The sequence below is a fragment of the Syngnathus scovelli genome, chromosome 10, assembly GCF_024217435.2.
Source record: "Syngnathus scovelli strain Florida chromosome 10, RoL_Ssco_1.2, whole genome shotgun sequence".
Taxonomy (NCBI): Eukaryota; Metazoa; Chordata; class Actinopteri; order Syngnathiformes; family Syngnathidae; genus Syngnathus; species Syngnathus scovelli.
Window position 1 is genome coordinate 10729481 of NC_090856.1, and position 19272 is coordinate 10748752.

Below are 19272 nucleotides of genomic sequence, written 5' to 3' on the forward strand. Positions count from 1 at the left end.
CGAGTGAGTGGCTTGGGAGGAAATAGCGAGGAGGGAAAGAGGAAGGAAATGTGATGCATTTAATGCATTCAGGGAAAAAAGTGGAAATTGTGAGTGCCAATAAAAAAACAAATTAAACAGCTTCCACTGTTGGAATGGGAAGATTCCTCAATAATAAGTCATACGAATGATGTGCAGTCTTGGGTTGTTTTGCAAAAAACAACCCAAAGTTGGGTCAAATTGTTCCAATTTTTACCCCAACACGTTTATGTTTTTTTTTAGTAGGCTAAATTTGCTGAATAGTTAAACTGCAAAAAAAAAAAAAAAAGAAAGAAAACGATCTGATGAAATAATTTCCGTGCACATCAATGAATTTGTGAAATGGAGGCTAAATAATTAGAAAATGTGCTATGAAAAATTAATAATGGACACATTTCGAATATATGCAATATTGAATTTAATAAAAAATCTGGGGAGAAAAGTATGCCATTTATGACAGCCTTTCTTTGTGAACGGCCATCAAAACAGAAAAAATGTCAGCATGCAATTATACAATTGAAATTACAAATGAAATTGACAACTTGAATGTCACCATTTAGACAGATGTCGGGCGTGCAAAGAAGACAGTTATTATTATCGCCCCCCCGCCCCCCCCCCCCCCACACACACACACTGCCCCCTACATTCAGTGAACATAGCAGGAACGTCTAAGTGGGTCACGTGAGTTGCTGAGCTAAAAAATGCAGTGACGTGTGAGAGTTCCGTCAGTGTGGCGGCGTCTGACATCGCTCCCACCCGGGACATCCGCTGCTCGACTGTGGTCGCTCCAAGAGAGACAAGCTAGGATGCGGACGATGAACGAAACACTCCGCGCGGGCTTGAGGGAGAACATTTTGTTTTCCCACAACCGCGACAAGACTCGTTGGATTGCATTGTGAGCGCAAAGCGCGCAGCTTTCCTCTGTCTCTATCTGCGTGCGTGCGTGCGTGCGTGCGTGCAGCAGCAGCCAGGCGAGAATCGCCCACCGCGCCCGCGCCTTCTTCTCGCTGCACGGCCAGCCTCCGACTCGTGTGCAAGCTGCTGCGATGTTTTTGAGAAAGAGCAACTTGGATGAGAGCGCTCGACGGCGGTGAGGATCGGGAAGGGAAGCTGCGGTGTTTACCGGGGAGAGAGGAGAGGAGGAGTTGTAGCAAGGGGGAGCTCGGGGGAAAAAAAAACGCAGGCTTGGAGACTGTGGAGATGGCTGTGAGCGAGGACGGAACGCGAGCAATGTGTCGGTGCAATTAGCGGACTACAGAAGGCCTTGATTTCATTCAGTCCGGTGATGTGGACTAAAATCAGCGGGCGACGACTCCGCTGCTAGCCGACTGCAACATGAGGAAGAGGAGGTACGCAGCGCTGCACATCTCGTGAGTCCTCCACTTCCTCATCATTTATTTAGCCGTCCCCACCCACTTCTCTTCCCGCTGACTGTCACACTCAGCCTGCCTGCATCATCCCTGAGCCTGCACGGGCGCTCTGCCCATCAAGCCATTCTACGTGCATCCCAAAAGTAGCCCAGGCAGGACCAGGTGAGCGCTTTGCATTTTCTTAACCCAGGCAAGCGTGTCAGTTGTTTGAATTCAAGGAGAGCGGGAAGCCAGTTCTTGGCAGTTCCATCACCATCTTCAAATGTATTCTGTATTAATTTGCAAATGATCAAGCTCAGAAAAAACGTTCTTGGACCTGCCAAGAGGAAAGGCCAGGGAGTTTCCGATGCAGTCTGAGGCACTTGGCAAGGAATGGTGTATGCGAATGGCTGCCAACAGCTGAGGTGGATCATAAAAAGGAAGTAAAAACTGACTTCAATTGATTTCATGCACGAAGTTGGGCCTTTTCAACACCCATCTGCCCATCAAGAGTAAATTTGTGTAGTTATGAGTCACGTCAGACAATCCGGCAGGAGTCAATCTGCATAGATTTTGGCCTCATGGTGACATTACAATCAAACTCATTTACAGAAAGGGGGGCCTCATTTAGGATGCGGCCAACATGAGACATTTTGAGGTTACAGGCTCGAATTGCAAAAACAAAACAATGATAATAACAAAAAAGAACAGCAGACCAGCTGGTGAGAAGCCTAAATATTGTACATGATGTGAATGATCCCGAGGTCCGCCAAACAGCCCCACTCAGTACCTAGAAGAACACCCCAAAACACACAAAAAGCCTCCACGGGGTCTACAAACGGGTGTAAGGTCAGTTTAGTTCAACACGAGGAGCCAGATTTGGACCGAGATGCAGACATGACACAAAAGTTGAAAAGTAAACGGAACATGACTGTCATGTGCGGAATGGAGCAGGGCGACCAAATGCAACTTGGACCAGGGTTTATTGAAATGAAAAGGGTGGTGGAGGAGAGGATGAGGGGAACAAACAGGTAGGAGAACACGGCAGGACTAACAGGGAGGCAAACAGGCAGGAACAAGCAGGTAAAGAGGAACTAACAGGAAAAGAGGAATAAACGGGGAAAGAGGAACAAACAGGGAAGGACTAACAGGATGATCTGACAGGGAGTGACACGCAGACAGGACTTAAATACAAGACAGGTAACGATGAGCAAATGACAGCGATTACAATGATTATGAGTAGACAGGCGGGGAGGGGCGAGTGCACAGATGAGGAAACGGCGAGGAGCGGATACGTGATAGTGACAGAGAGCAGGGTTGGATACGGAAGAAAACTGCACATTCGACTTGGAAGAAAGCTCGAAGTACGGACAACTTGTCACTGAGCTTAGAAACTGTGAGACACAAGCCGAGAAAAACAATCAAATCAACAAGAGGAAATTATTTTGACCTTTTTCTGTTAAACTGGGGATAAGTGGGGCAATGACGCAGCAGAGCCAGCAGAGGGTGCGCCACTTTGCATTTGTAACGAATGGCAGGAGTGAGTTACTCCTCAGAGCCCTCAAGAGGGATGCTGGCCACTGAGGCGGTGGCGCAGGTCTTCAGCTCAGCTGTCTGCGTATTCGACCTCCAAGCCATCGAAGCGGTGGTCCGAGTAGATGTTGCTTGGATAGTGCAGGAATGGTCACCTTTGGACATTGTCTAAACTAGAATTTAATGTGTAACTACAGTAGGCCGAGGCTGTACTGAGAGCTAATCACCGCGCCTTACGTCTCTCGTGAATTACCTCCGATTATCGCGATTGTATGCAGTTTGTTGCACAGCGGTAAGTTACAGATGGGAGTTGGACGCTGCTGATATTGACCGTGGGCGTGTTGCTGTGACCGTGTGCGTCTTTGACAATGATTACACTTTGCAACCAAAACTGAACCACGTCTTCCCTCCTGTGTTCTGACCGACACCCGGGGGCGAAAAGAGCATAACCCTACGAGCCAACCCCCTTTAGTCCTCAGGCTCCCCAACACTCAGAGTGAGGTGAAGGCAACTCCACTGTGAGAGAGACGTTTTCAAATTAAAAGCAAACATTGCTAGTAACATTTTAAGGCATTGATGAATTGCTTTCGTTTATACCGTAATTTGCGGACTATAAGTCGCGTTTTTTTCCATAGTTTGGGTGGGGGGGCGACTTATACTCAGGAGCGACTTATGTTTTTTTTCCACAAATTTTTACTTGATCATTAAGACATCACTTAATTACAAGTATAGTTGACCACTTCCCATGTTATTTTTAGTATAGTTGATCACTTCACATGCTTTTATATCTTTATCTTGATCATATTCAAAACATAAAAAATAGAGAAAACATCAAATAAAGCAATTAACACTTTAAAGCACCATATCCAAGTCCACTGTCTGCTGTATGTACACTTGCTCCATTTTTGCTCCTCTTATATTTATTATTATTTATTATTATTTGTTTATTTATCATTTATTCAACACTCTTATTTATTCATTGTTTGTGCCTTCTTGGGTTTTTTTGTGTTGCTTGTATGCATATGTGTACTATCTCACCAAGGGATAGTGGGAACGTAATTTCAATCTTGTGTGTCTTGGTATATGAAAAAAAAAAATCAACAATAAAGCAGACTTTGACTTTGATAAAACAACCAAATAAACAAAACAAAAAACTACATCTGAAAAAAATTATATTTTCAGACGAAACTGGATGAGGGCGCTCTAAATTTCACTGTTGGCCGTGACTCATCAACTGGGTGGGCTTAAGAAAAATGGCACCAAAAAGAAACTCATATTTTGCAGGTCACAAACTTCAAGTTGTAAAATATGCAGCTGAAAACAGTAATCGAGCAGCAGAAATAAAGTTTGGAGAACCGTGATGTACCAATGGATTACTATTTCAAGTGACGTCAGTGGCGTTACATAAAGGACAAAAGTACCCACGTAAGGACTACCGGCATCATTAGCGGTGATCATTTTTAAGTGACACGGAGGACAAAGAGTTGGAAGGAATTAAGGATTTGGAGTGACATAGAAGGTTTGAAAAACTATTATGGCTTTTACGCACGCCCGGTCCTACTCTACTGAGTCGGGGGCCGGCGCTCAGCCGAGTGGCTGTCCGTGAACGGTGCATGGGGCTCGGACATGGCCATTACGCACGCCCGGTCCTATGCCATGGAGCTCTCGTGTCTGGAAGTCCACGCCGCCATACGCTTGTAAGTTTGTTTTGTTTAATGAAGAGCCGTTTACCAAACCCACGTCTATCCTTGTACTTTGTTAACGCTACAATATAGTTATATACTAGATCTGTGGAATAAAGACGAGGCTGACGTCAGGGCGCACGCACGGCGATGTTGACAAAGGACGAGGAATTTGATCGATGGATTTAATAGATTTAAAGTGCACGGATGGTTTGATAATATTATTGGCTTATATTATAGTTATTTGAAATATAGTTTATCGATAAATGAGCCTGTGGAATATTTTGAAGTGCAAGCGCCCTCAGCCGCGCGCACCCATTGTTGACAAAGAACGATCGATCGATTTAATGAATTGGAGTGACACCGATGGTTTTATAAACATGTTATTATTCATGTAATAGTTGTCCTTAATCACTCTATATTCAAGATTCAAGAGTTTTTTATTCGCCATGTTTGAGCGTGCCAAACAAGGAATTTGACTTCGGTAAATCACAGCCTCTGTTCAACATTTAGGTGACTAACAACAACACTCAGGACATGTGAAGAACGAAAGATATTCTCAAACACCCCCTGATCTTAAACTCCCAAGAGGGCAAGGAAAAACTCAAAACTCCAGCTAGGGGAAATGAGAAACCTTGAGAAGAGACCACAGATGGGAGGGTCCCTCTTCTAGGATGACCAGGCTGCAATGGATGCAGAGAGGACACATAGTACAAACAGTGTAGACAAAAAAGGTGTGGCAAGCGGGATGTTATTGCACAGTAATGACTCTGAGACTCTAAGAGTGGTGTGAGTTCATCAGAGCGACAGCCTGGGGGAAGAAGCTGTCTCTGTGTCTGCTGGTTTTAGTGTACAGAGCTCTATAACGGCGTCCGGAGGGGAGTAGTTCAAACAGGCTGCAACCTGGGTGCGAAGGGTCTGTTGAGATGTTACTTGCACGTTTCCTGGTCCTGGACAGGTACAAGTCTTGGATAGATGGGAGGTTGATTCCAATTACCTTTTCTGCAGTCCTTATTGTCCGTTGCAGTCTGTGCTTGTCTTGTTTGGAGGCCGATCCAAACCAGACAGTGATGGAGGTGCAGAGGACAGACTGGATGATGGCAGTGTAGAAGGTCTTCAGCAGCTCCCGTGGCAGGTTGAACTTCTTGAGCTGTCTCAGGAAGTACAGCCTCTGCTGGGCCTTCTTCCGGACAGAGTCTATGTGGCCGGTCAATTTCAGGTCCCGAGAGATTGTGGTTCCAAGGAACTTGAAGGTGTCTGATGAGAGAATAGTATTACTGCGGATAGTGAGGGGTGAAAGTGGTGAAGGGCCTCGCCTGAAGTCCACTGTCATCGCCACGGTCTTGAGCGGGTTCAGGTCCAGGTGGTTTTGGCTGCACCAGTGGACCAGCCGCTCCACCTCCTGTCTGTACGCAGTCTCATCACCGTTCTGGATCAGTCCGATGAGAGTGGTGTCGTCTGCATACTTCAGGAGCTTCACGGAAGAGTCACTTGCGGAGAAATCGTTGGTGTAGAGGGAGAAGAGCAGTGGGGAGAGGACGCATCCCTGAGGGGCTCCAGTGTTGGTGGTCAGGGTGTCAGATGTGATGCTCCCCAGCCTCACACGCTGTCTCCTGTTGGTCAGGAAGCTGGTGATCCACTGACAGGTGGAGGCAGGCACCGCAAGCTGGATGAGCTTCTGTTGGAGGATGTCAGGAGCGATGGTGTTGAACGCCGAGCTGAAGTCCACAAACAGGATCCTGGCGTACTTTCCTGGGGTGTCCAGGTGTTGCAGGATGTAGTGCAGTCCCATGTTGACCGCATCATCCACCGACCTGTTTGCCCGGGAGGCAAACTGGAGGGGGTCCAGCAGGGGGCCCGTGACATCCTTCAGGTGGTTCAGTACTAACCTCTCGAAAGATTTCATGACCACAGATGTTAGTGCAACAGGTCTATAGTCATTCATACCTGTGATGGCGGGCTTCTTGGCCACTGGAACGATGGTGGAGCTCTTGAAGCACGAGGGCACCTCACACAGCTCCAGGGAACGGTTGAAGATCCGTGCAAAGGTGGGCGCCAGCTGCTCAGCGCAGACTTTCAAGCAGGAAGGTGACACGCCGTCTGGGCCCGGTGCCTTCCTGATCTTTTGTCTCCGGAACATCTGGCGCACTTCCTCCTCGCGAATCTGGAGTGCGGGCGCGGCCTCTGCAAGAGAGAGAGTCGGTGACCACGGTGATGGAGGTGTGGACAGAGCAGTTGTGGGGGGAGGTGAGTATGTGGATTGTGTGGATTGTGCTGCAGGAGGTCCCGTTGTGTGGGAGGACCGATCAAACCTGCAGTAGAACCTGTTTAGCTGGTCAGCGAGCCTTGGGCTCTCCACAGGACGGGGGGTTCGTTTCTTGAAGCCCGTGATGCTCTGCAGGCCTTTCCACACTGTTGAGGGATCAGGATTGGCAGAGAGGTGTCTCTCCAGGCTCTCCCCGTAACACCTCCTGGCTTTCCTGACCTCTCGGTTCAGTGTGTTTCTGGTCTGCTTGAACAGGTCCCGGTCGCCGCTCCTGTAGGCCTCCTCCTTGACTTTGCGCAGCCTCCTAAGGTTCGGTGTAAACCAAGGTTTGTCGTTGTTGTACGTGCAGAAAGTCTTAGTCTGCACACACAGATCCTCACAAAAACTAATGTATGATGTGACAGTGTCAGTGAGTTCATGCAAGTCTGAATTTGCAGCTTCAAAAACACTCCAATCGGTGCAGTCAAAGCAGGCTTGGAGGTCCTGCCTTGACTCCACTGTCCACTTCCTGACAGTCCTCACCACAGGCTTAGAAGTTTTTAGTTTCTGTCTGTAGGCAGGGATCAGATGAACTAGACAGTGGTCCGAGAGTCCTAAAGCTGCACGAGCCACAGAGTGGTATGCATCCTTAATTACGGTGTAGCAGTGGTCCAGTGTCTGTGCCCCTCTGGTGGGACACGTTATGTGCTGTCTGTATCTGGGGAGTTCGTGTGCGAGGTTCGCCCTGTTAAGATCACCCAGAACAATGATTAGTGAATTTGGTAGAAGTTTCTCCATGTCTGTCACCTGGTCAGCCAGCATCTGCGTGGCTTCACTCGCACGTGCGTGTGGTGGGATGTAAACAGCCGCCATGACGATCGAGGAGAACTCCCGTGGTGAATAGAACGGCCGGCAGTTTATGAAAAGTGTTTCTAGGAGAGGGCTGCAAAACTCTTTCAACACCATGACGTCGGTACACCAACGTTCATTAATGTAGAAACAGAGACCACCTCCCTTTGATTTTCCGGAGAGCTCCGCGCTGCGATCTGCACGCGTTAGCCGAAACCCAGCTAACTCCATGGCGTGGTGGGGGGTTCGTTCGCTAAGCCACGTCTCAACAAAACACAAGTCCGTGTTCCTTGAAGTGAGGAGCAGCAGTTCGTCCATCTTGTTCGCCAGGGAGCGGACATTCGCCAGATGAATTGACGGTAGGGCAGAACGGAACCCTCTCTGCCTCAGATTTACGAGGGCTCCCGCTCGTTTTCCGCGTCGCCGCCGTCGCGCTAGCTTGTATAGCACCGCCGCTCCGGCTAAAATCTCCGACAAACAGTCTGAGTCAGAGAGAACAGGAGAGAAAATACCAGAAGAAGACTGACCGATGTTTAACAGTGCTTCTCTAGTAAAAGTGATCCGGGATGGACAGCAGAAGACACAGAAAACACACAAAATAAGACAAAGAAACAGAGAGCGACTCACCGTGGCAGCCATCCGCGGCGCCATCAGAATATGTTACATCAGGCCCGTTCTCAGCTCTTTGTTGTGTTTGTCACGTTAGCATATATCGTTTAGCCCAGGGGTGGGCAAACGTTTTGACTTGCGGGCCGAATTGGGTTCTAAATTTTGACCGGGGGGCCGAACCAGGAGCAGATGGATGTAGTGTTTGTGTGAAGTAATATAAACGACCTGTAAAGGTCATTGCATAAAAGGTTTTGGCCTTTAGTAGGTAGTAACGCATGGATATTCAAAAATGGTTTTTTGAAAACAAATGCATTTATTAACAGCATTAAAAAAAAAAAAAACATCCCTAAAAAACTGCTATCAGTGATTCTCATAAAATACGACACTGTTATTATGAATAACAGTCTCCATCACTTCAGTGCCTGCAGGTCAGATTAATGAAAGATGTTTATCTTATAAGATCACATCAAACGGCAAACATTCTGACCAAATATATCATCTTGAAGAATCGGTGAAAGCATACATCCAAATAAAGTAATCAAAACGGCAACACGGTGAGGGGTATCCGAAAATCAGTGTTTTAACTCACAAACACCTGGTAACAGAGGTGAGGAAACGGGAAACACTTCCTTAAAGTAAGCCTTAAGAACTTTACAGGTTAAGATTAGTCACAAACAGGTGCTGCATCAATGTCCTTGAAAATCCTGCATTGTTTGAAAATGAGAATGGTCGCTAGTTTCAATCCTTGCTATTTGTACAGATCATATTCAAAATGCATTTTTTTACAACAAACTTGAAAGCCTCCCCTTCATTTTCAGTGGGAACAGTGTTGTTGGTCTCCCTTTTTTTGCTAGTGTGTCATAGTCTGGAGTAAAATTTGTTGTGGCAATTCTTAGGAGAGATCCGAGGTGTTGGTCCGTTTACCTAGATCTGTGACGGGTTGATGTTGATGTTCATGTGGCTGAACGTCACGTCGCGTACGTCGAGCCAAATTGGCCACTTTTTAAACACTCGGCACTCAGTGTCCACCTTGCTTTTCCTTGGGCGACTCATTTTAATGGAAGGATTCCAGGGGAAGGTTTGTGGGTGGCTTTAGCGTAAAATTGTATCCGAAAGCTCGGCGCGCAAATTACAAGAATGCTGTCGTCACAGCCCACGCTCTAAATTCGGTACTGATACAAATAGAGCGCGAGTGCGCCATTTCCGTACTACTGAGTACGTACACGCACTTGTAAGTGTGCACCGAGCTTTCTGACACGGCTTCCGGTAGTAAATGCGCAGGCGAGTGGTTCCCCATCTACTGGGGAGACGCAGTCATTGCAGGCAAAATTACAGAGAAAAAAAAAAAGTTTAATAATACAATTTATTTAGGGTTGGCGGGCCGGATTAAACGGTCCCGTGGGCCGGATGTGACCCGCGGGCCGTAGTTTGCCCATACCTGGTTTAGCCTGTTGTTGCTATTTAATGAATTGGAGTGACACCGATGGTTTTATAAACATGTTATTCACGTAATAGTTGTCCTTAATCAGTCTTTATGTTACGTCAGGCCCGTTCTCAGCTCTTTGTTGTGTTTGTCACGTTAGCATACCTATCGTTTAGTCCAGGTATGGGCAAACTACACCCCGCGGGCCACATCCGGCCCACGGGACCGTTTAATCCGGCCCGCCAACCCTAAATAAATTGTATTATTAAACTTTTTTTTTCTCTGTAATTTTGCCTGCAATGACTGCGTCTCCCCAGTAGATGGGGAACCACTCGCCTGTCCATTTACTACCGGAAGCCGTGTCAGAAAGCTCGGTGCACACTTACAAGTGCGTGTACGTACTCAGTAGTACGGAAATGGCGCACTCGCGCTCTATTAGCCTGTTGTTGCTATTTAATGAATTGGAGTGACACCGATGGTTTTATAAACGTGTTATTCATGTAATAGTTGTCCTTAATCACTCTATATGTTACGTCAGGCCCGTTCTCAGCTCTTTGTTTGTGTTTGTCACGTTAGCATACCTATCGTTTAGCTTGTTGTTGCTATCGTTTAGCCTGTTGTTGCTTGTTCATGACTGTTTTTGGTGTGGGATTTTGTCGAATAAATTGCCCCCCAAAATGCGACTTATACTCCGGAGCGACTTATATGTTTTTTTCACTTTTTGGGGCATTTTATGGCTGGTGCGACTTATACTCCGGAGCGGCTTATAGTCTGGAAAATACGGTAGTCCTTGAGTTGATCAAATCCCCCAAAAGAACGGTGAAATTTAGATTTCTGCTCATAGTTGCACATCCCGGGTGGCCTCATTTTGACAGGTAGGCAGTGTTGATAAGCTTAAGGTGACTGGCAGGAAAAGATCATAATCGCCACACAGACTGCCGCAGGCTGCCGCAGGCTTTGGCTCCACCGCCCGCCGGACCCTGAAAACTCGTTTCGACGGATGGATTTCCTCCGCGGAAGTCGCGACTCGACACGGAGCTAATGACATTGGTTGGCCCGAGTGCCTTCCTCCCTGGAGCATTAGTCTGTGTCATATTGAGCAAAGCTGTGATTTATACGTACCGTAATTTTCGGACTATAAGTCGCGTTATTTTTTTTTTTCATAGTTTGGGTGGGTGGGCGACTTATAATGAGGAGCGACTTATATGTGAATTTTTTCAAAAGTAAAAAAAAAAAAAAGTGAAACCGTGATAAACGAACCACGATGTAGCAAGGGATTACTGTAATTTGAATTTCAAGTGACGTCAGCAGTGCGGCGTGGCGCAGCGGTTGTTTACAAAAAGGACAAAGATTGATCACAGGATGACGAAGATGACAAGGGCCCCACGTACGACTGGCATCATTAGCGGCTTTGTTTCTAAGTGACACGGAGGACGAAGAGTTTGAAGTATTTAAGGATTTAGAGTGACACAGAACGTTTGAAAAACTATTATGGCTTTTACGCACGCCCGTTCCTACTCTACGGAGCTCTCTTTCACCTCCGTGGATAGAAATCGGGGGCCGGCGCTCGGCCGGGTGGCTGTCCGGGGATGGTGGATGGAGCTCGGTCATGGCTTTTACCCACGCCCGGTCATATTCTATGGATCTCTCTTCCACCTCCGTGGCTGGAAGTCCATGCCGCCAAACGCCTGGAAGTATGTTTTGTTAAATAAAGAGCCGTTTACCAACCCCACGTCTTTCCTTGTACTTTGTTAACGCTACAATATAGTTATATACTAGATCTGTGGAATAAAGACGAGGCTGATGTCAGGGCGCACGCGCTGCATTGTTGACAAAGGACGAGGAATTTGATCGATAGATTTAATGATTTAGAGTGCACAGATGGTTTGATAATATTATTGCTTATATAATCGTTATTTGATATCTAATTTATATATCGTTATATGGGCCTGTGGAATATTTTGAAGTGCAAGCGCCGTCAGCGGCGCGCACCCATTGTTGACAAAGGACGGGATCGATGGATTTAATGAATTGGAGTGACACAGATTCACGATTCAAGATTCAAGAGTTTTTATTCGCCATGTTTGAGCGTGCCAAACAAGGAATTTGACTTCGGTAAATCACAGCCTCTGTTCAACATTTAGGTGACTAACAACAACACTCAGGACATGTGAAAAATGGCGGATATTCTCAAACATCCCCTGATCTTAAACTCCCAAGAGGGCAAGGAAAAACTCAAAACTCCAGCTAGGGGAAATGAGAAACCTTGAGAAGAGACCACAGATGGGAGGGTCCCTCTTCTAGCATCCTAGACTGGCTGCAATGGATGCAGAGAGGACACATAGTACAAACAGTGTTCAAAAAAGGTGTGGAGAGCAGGATGTTATTGCACAGTAATGACTCTGAGACTCTAAGAGTGGTGTGAGTTCATCAGAGCGACAGCCTGGGGGAAGAAGCTGTCTCTGTGTCTGCTGGTTTTAGTGTACAGAGCTCTATAACGCCGTCCGGAGGGGAGTAGTTCAAACAGACTGCAACCTGGATGAGAAGGGTCTGTAGAGATGTTACTTGCACGTTTCCTGGTCCTGGACAGGTACAAGTCTTGGATAGATGGGAGGTTGATTCCAATGATCTTTTCTGCAGTCCTTATTGTCCGTTGCAGTCTGTGTTTGTCTTGTTTGGACCAGACAGTGATGGCGGTGCAGAGGACAGACTGGATGATGGCAGTTTAGAAGGTCTTCAGCAGCTCCCGCGGCAGGTTGAACTTCTTGAGCTGTCTCAGGAAGTACAGCCTCTGCTGGGCCTTCTTCCGGACAGAGTCTATGTGGCCGGTCCATTTTAGGTCCCGAGAGATTGTGGTTCCCAGGAACTTGAAGGTGTTTGTGGAGAGAATAGTATTACTGCGGATAGTGAGGGGTGAAAGTGGTGAAGGACCTCGCCTGAAGTCCACTGTCATCTCCACGGTCTTGAGCGGGTTCAGCTCCAGGTGGTTTTGGCTGCACCAGTGGACCAGCCGTCTGTACGCAGTCTCATCACCGTTCTGGATCAGTCCAATGAGAGTGATGTCGTCTGCATACTTCAGGAGCTTCACAGGAGAGTCACCTGCGGAGAAATTGTTGATGTAGAGAGAGAAGTGCAGTGGGGAGAGTACGCACCCCTGAGGGGCTCCAGTATTGGTGGTCCGGGTGTCAGATGTGATGCTCCCCAGCCTCACACGCTGTCTCCTGCTGGTCAGGAAGCTGGTGATCCACTGACAAGTGGAGGCAGGCACCGCGAGCTGGATGAGCTTCTGTTGGAGGATGTCAGGAGCGATGGTGTTGAACGCCGAGCTGAAGTCCACAAACAGGATCCTGGCGTACGTTCCTGGGGTGTCCAGGTGTTGCATGATGTAGTGCAGTCCCATGTTGACCGCATCATCCACCGACCTGTTTGCCCGATAGGCAAACTGGAGGGGGTCAAGCAGGGGGCCCGTGACATCCTTCAGGTGGTTCAGCACTAACCTCTCGAAAGATTTCATGACCACAGATGTCAGTGCGACAGGTCACTCATTATAGTCATATAGTCACTATAGTCATTCAAACCTGTGATGGCGGGCTTCTTGGCCACTGGAACGATGGTGGAGCTCTTGAAGCATGAGGGCACCTCACACAGCTCCAGGGAACGATTGAAGATCCGTGCAGATGGTTTTATAAACGTGTTATTTATGTAATATATATTTTTTAATAACTCTGAATGTTACGTCAGGCCCGTTCTCAGCTCTTCATTTGTGTTTATGTCACGTTAGCATACCTATCGTTTAGCCCAGGGGTCGGCAACCTTTTTTACTCAAAGAGCCATTTGGGACCGACCCCCAATGAAAAGAAAGCACCCGGAGCCACAACCCATTTTGACATCATTATATATATTATGCTTGCATATATTATGCTATGTACAAAAAACTATTGCATTTATGAAAATGAAATCAACGAACTGCTGCAGAGAACACAGAATTTTATTTCTCCATGTAACAAAAAGCATTTTACACTTGGTTGATGCTTAATTTCATATAAAATACCCAGTGTCTATTTGAGTCCTCGTATTTAAGAAATACAAATCCAAACTTACCCAACCCACTAAAAGAAAAATGCAAACAGCCTGCAGTCACCTCCCATTTATGAGATAAAAATCCAAACTTATCCAAATATTATCCACCAGCACTGAACGAACAATGCAAACGAAAAAAATGCGCAATCTGCTTCTGTCCCATCGCGTGTACTGGAGTGTGCAGCCAGTTGTCCTCCTGAATAAAAAAAAAAAAAGGACTACTTCACTCAATATATAGTTATGTATTGATGTCACTTTTATATTTCACATACACGCATGCACACACGTATGCACGCACACACGCGTGAGGGACGGCAGGAATTCGAATGTCGCACATCGGCGGATTTGGCGCATATTTTGGGCGGTAAAAATATTAAAAACGTTTAATTTTAATGTTACAAGTTTACCATAATCTTCAAATTCAGAATAATATTTTAAAATGAACAAACTAAAATAAAATTTAATTTTTATAAAATACTCATCATATTCCAAAGTCACAGGGAGCCACAACAGAAGGATGAAAGAGCCACATGTGGCTCCTGAGCCATGGGTTGCCGACCTGTTATTGCTCGTTCATGTCTGTTCTTGGTGTTGGATTTTGTCGAATAAATCCCCCCCCCAATGCGACTTATACTCTGGAGCGACTTATATGGTTTTTTTTCACGTTATTGTGCATTTTATGGGTAATGCGACCTATATCCCGAAGCGACTTTTAGTCAGAAAATTACGGCATCGAGATTTAATGACGTGCACGGATAATCGTATCATCGTCATGTGGGGCAAACGCAACGGCAATTCTCCCAACAGTATTTTGCAATTGTCCTGTTCTCTCTCCTCACTGAGCCACTTCCTACGAGTCTTGTTGTGATCTCCGCCCCGGTCCAATCAAAGCTGTTACAACACTGCCTTTTCTCCCTTTTAAAATGTTTAATTGTATTATCCCAGAGAGCCGTTTGCAATAATAGCCCGCAATTTGGTGTTTTATGGGAATGAAATTAGACTGAGAATTGCAAGAGGAGTGTCAAAGTAAGAAGGGAAAAAAAATCTAATTCGCTCCACAAGCAAAATTGGACAAGTGACATGCAATTCGGCACGAGTGAAAATGAAGTGCTCCCCATTTGATTTTTATTGTTGTTTTTGTTTCAGATTAGAGGAAGGGAGCCCTCTCATATCCTGAAGGGAGCAAGACATAGAACTCGCTTATCTCCAAAGAGAAACTGCTCAAGTCTCCAGTTGCCTTCTTAGTGCCACACTTGACCTCAGCGACGCGACCTTCCAAAGACTCCAACCACGTCATCTGCCAGCTCAAGCAACTTTGACTTTTTGGGCAACCAACCACATGTTTGAGGCGACTCAATGTGAGCGCCTCTGCCCGTTCCTGCAAGGCCGACCTTCACCATGCAGTGGCGACGGCGACATTGCTGTCCCCTCAAGATGACGTGGACGGCCAAGCGCTCGCTATTCCGGACTCATGTGGCGGGCCTCCTCTCACTGGCGCTGCTCTTCACCCTCTTCTCCTTTTTCAGTCGCCAGGACTGGCTGCCCGGCCGTAGCGGGCCACGGGAAAACCCGTTGGCCTACACCGTCAGGGGTTTCCGCAACGCCAGGGGGGAGGCCAACCAGAGCAGCTCCCTCAAAAGCCTTTGGCGGGAGGCGGGTGTCGTCGCGCCCAAGCCCCCTCCGCTCAATCTCAGTTCTCAGCCCGCAGAAGGGTTGGCCGGGGAGGCGGGAGGAGGACTCGGTGGAGGCGGGGCAGCTCGCGTGGCCGTCATGGGACTGGGAGACTCCATGAGCACCAACAACAGTTTACAGAAGGAGATGGACGTGGGAGGGAAGCTGAGCGCTCAGCCCTACCGTTACATCCTCAACCAGCCTTTCAAGTGCAGCGACAGCACCCCCTTCCTCGTCCTGCTGGTGGCCGCCGAGCCGGGCCAGGCCGATGCCCGCAAGGCCATCCGCCAGACTTGGGGCAACGACAGCGTGGCCATGGGCCTGGGCTTTGTGCGACTCTTCCTGTTGGGTGTGGGCGAGAGCTCGGACGCCTCGCTTCAGAGTAGCATCGAGGAGGAGAGTCGCCTTTACCGAGACATCATCCAGCAAGAATATCGAGATACCTACTACAACCTGACCATCAAAACCTTGATGGCCATGAACTGGGTGGCCACGTATTGCGCACACGCCTCGTACGTGATGAAGACAGACAGCGACATGTTTGTCAACACAGAGTATCTCATTCAGAAGCTGCTGAAGCCCGAGCTGCCTCCCAGGCGCAGGTACTTCACAGGCTACCTGATGAGAGGGTACGCGCCCAACAGAAACAAGGACAGCAAGTGGTACATGCCGCCCGAGCTGTACCCAAGCGAGCGCTACCCAACCTTCTGCTCCGGCACGGGCTACGTCTTCTCGGGGGACATGGCGGAACTCATCTACCAGGCCTCGCTGGGCATCCGCAGGCTCCACCTGGAGGATGTCTACGTGGGGATCTGCCTCGCCAAGTTGCGCATCGACCCGACTCCGCCTCCCAATGAATTTCTCTTCAACCACTGGAGGGTGTCTTACTCCAGTTGTAAGTACAGCCACCTCATCACCTCGCATCAGTTCCACCCAAACGAACTGGTCAAGTACTGGAACCACTTGCAGAGCAACAAGCACAACGCCTGCGTTAACACGGCCAAGGAAAAGAACGGCAGGTACAGGCAACGGCGCTTCCACGGAGAGCGGCCTCCTTGATGACAATGTTGACCTCGGCGTAGGAAAAGCACATTGGTTTTGCTATCGTGTACAGTCGATTTTAATTTTTTTTTTATTATTTTGAGAGAAATTTCAAGTATTGTATATATGGTGCAATGACAGACGCATCTGTGTTATGGCGCACGGGCTCAGTGTGGCGGAGAAAAAGTATTCCACACAGATAAGCTTCAAAAGATGTCGCCAATGTGTTTACACAGACAAAGGGAAATGTACACGTCTTTGGTTGCAGGTCATACTACCTAAACATGAATGAAAATATCTTTGACATTGTCCACTCCTTCTGACCTCTTTCTGTCAGTGTTTACGTTCCAGTTGCATCAAATGCCACAAATTCTAAAAGTTTATCTGCCATATCCTGTATTTTATCTACAAAAATAAACATGAAAGCACACAAAAGATGGCCGATCTTGTTTTTTTCATTAAGAAGTTCACTTGAGCAGCTGGTGATTAAATGAACTGAATTCATCCATCCATCCACTCGTAGTCTGGCTTACTCGTGCTGAGCCACGGGGAGGAGGAGCCCATCCCGGACGATTTTGGGTGAAAGGCAGGCTACACTCTTGATGGTCACATGGCGCAGACAGACAGACGAGCCTTCATATTGACGCTGGCGCAGTGTGAGTCGCATTCACCTTTCACCAGCATCGACTTTTGCAGCTAGTCTGAACGTCATTTCTATGATCGCATTTCAGCAGCTTCGTTTTGATGGTTCAAAAACTAAGTGAGATAAATAAGGTTCTTTTTGATCACTCAATTGCATCATCAGATGCTTTCCTTTAATGCAGTTTAATTGAGCCATATAAATACCAGCCATCTCTTTGTCTTTGCAGCACAAGCTAATTTGGATCATAGTCACCTGTATCAAGGACAAATTTTTTTTTCTAGCACTCTCTTGCATGAAAATGACCTCAAATGTTATTTATGAATAAAATACGTGTATACATACATATATGCATACTATCGATCCCCTCTAGATTCTATCCCCTAGTTTCAATTTTTTTTTTTTTTTTAGATGATGAACAATCTTCGATAATAAATGATAAAAAAAAGTTGTATTGGATGTGTAATAAAAACAATTCAAAACATTTGCCGTTCCGATCAAGTATGCATAATGTGAGGATACAATCTCAAGGCTGAGTAATGAGCAATGAATTAAACATTAAGGTCATCGTCTCCAGGGTGCATACAATATTGTGCTGAAAAAACCCCCCATACATTTGGATTTTAATTAAAGTATGAAAGGCTGTTAGCGTTGCTTCAGCAAGAAAATAAAAGAAAGGCAATGGATCAAATTGGCTTTTATCTTGCTTTGGAAGAGCTTTTCATAGACAGAAAATAATGCAAGCAGTGACAGTCCAGTAGAATGACCCATCTCCTCCAGAGACTATCTTGCTAGCTAGCTAGCTAACTCCAAACATGTGTGATGGCAGGCTATATAAATAAATCTGACTTGACGTAATATGGAGTCAAGCTTGCAAGGTGATGTAGAACCAGAACTTCAGTCTTTAACCGCTTACAGTCATAACTGGCTACACCGTGTGGATTCCGAGTGTTCTTGCTAGCTAGCGAGCTAGCTAGCTAGCTAATTTCAAACGCCATGTGTGATGGCAGGCTATATAAATAAATCTGACATGACCTGACCTGGAGTCCAGCTTGCAAGGTGATGTAGAACCATAACTTCAGTCTTTAACTCCTACACTGTGCGGATTCTGAGTGTTTCCTAAAATACTCAGTAGCCTTCCAAATGACAAACCAATTGTCAAGGACAATCCAAATGCCTTTCTTGAAGCTTATTTGATTCTGCACGGTGCAATTATGGAGTACTGCACCCCGGTTTTCATCACCCGCCGCCATTAGTCATGATTAACGTGAGGAGATATTGGGAACAAGGCGAGGTATTATTCATGCATGTCCGATGCAATAAGACTGCTAGATTACTCGTATCCGGCTGCCGTCGACAAATAATCAAAAAGGGCGAGGCCAAAAAGTGAATAAGAAAGAGGAGAGGGAGCAGGAAGAACCCAAGCGCCCAAAGTAGGCTCTTTGTTCGCATAGGGGGGAAATCAAGATTGCACTGAGTCGGCTGAGAGACAAGTTCAGCAGATAGACTGAAAAACACAGGATGAGGAGGTCAGATGAAAAAGAGGGAGGGGGGTGATGAATGAATGGCAAAGGGGCAGTGACTGATCTGTATTGTGCTGCTGTAAATGTGCAATAGGGGCCAACAGGGGGAATGGATTGAGATGTCCGTCATGATGGAGTGGAGGAGCTGATCAAAGTCCAACAAGGCATGCAGCTCACTGTTCTTCAGAAATCACACTGAGAAACATTCACTTCAGGATCAAACAAATCTCCTGACCTTTCCGTAAAAGCCAGGCTTGTGGCCTGACAAATAGCTCTTCTCAAGGATGAATGATGAACCTTCATGGAAGTTTGAGGTGAAATAGAAAAGGTTTCACCGCAGCCATTGGAGCGTCTCTGAAAGAAAGGGTTTTGCATCAAATTCTTCTTCAGTACTTTTTGCCCCATCTTTTGTCTACCGAGGTGGCAAGCAAAGAAGAGTTGATTTCCACAGGACGACGGCAGTGTTTGCCAGGCTTGCAGAAGATTGAGCAAGACAGCCGGCAGCCACTTGTGCTTTAACAACCGTAATGTCACAAAGGCTTGAATTTGAGTTTATCTGCTCCAACTTTGCACTTGTTGTTATCTTGTATTGCTGCAGGACCTTTGGAA

The 19272-nt window shown here is 46.8% G+C and overlaps 1 protein-coding gene across 6 annotated transcripts; it reads left to right on the plus strand.

Moving 5' to 3' along the window:
• The first annotated feature begins 711 nt into the window (after positions 1-711).
• Positions 712-16935, plus strand: b3galt2 (UDP-Gal:betaGlcNAc beta 1,3-galactosyltransferase, polypeptide 2). Of its 6 annotated transcripts, none has more exons than XM_049717970.2 (3): positions 712-1388; positions 1463-1550; positions 14935-16935. In XM_049717970.2, the coding sequence occupies exon 3, from the start codon at positions 15187-15189 to the stop codon at positions 16516-16518; it is 1332 nt and encodes a 443-aa protein (XP_049573927.1). In that variant the 5' UTR covers positions 712-1388; positions 1463-1550; positions 14935-15186; the 3' UTR covers positions 16519-16935. The 6 variants fall into 6 exon arrangements, with proteins under 6 accessions (XP_049573927.1, XP_049573937.1, XP_068508240.1 ...); XM_049717980.2 differs by having other exon boundaries at positions 712-1367; XM_068652139.1 differs by having other exon boundaries at positions 712-1550.
• Positions 16936-19272: the final 2337 nt, after the last annotated feature.

Excerpts from the sequence above, each read along its gene's own strand:
- b3galt2 (XM_068652139.1), top strand. The coding sequence starts at position 15,187 with ATGCAGTGGCGACGGCGACATTGCTGTCCCCTCAAGATGACGTGGACG.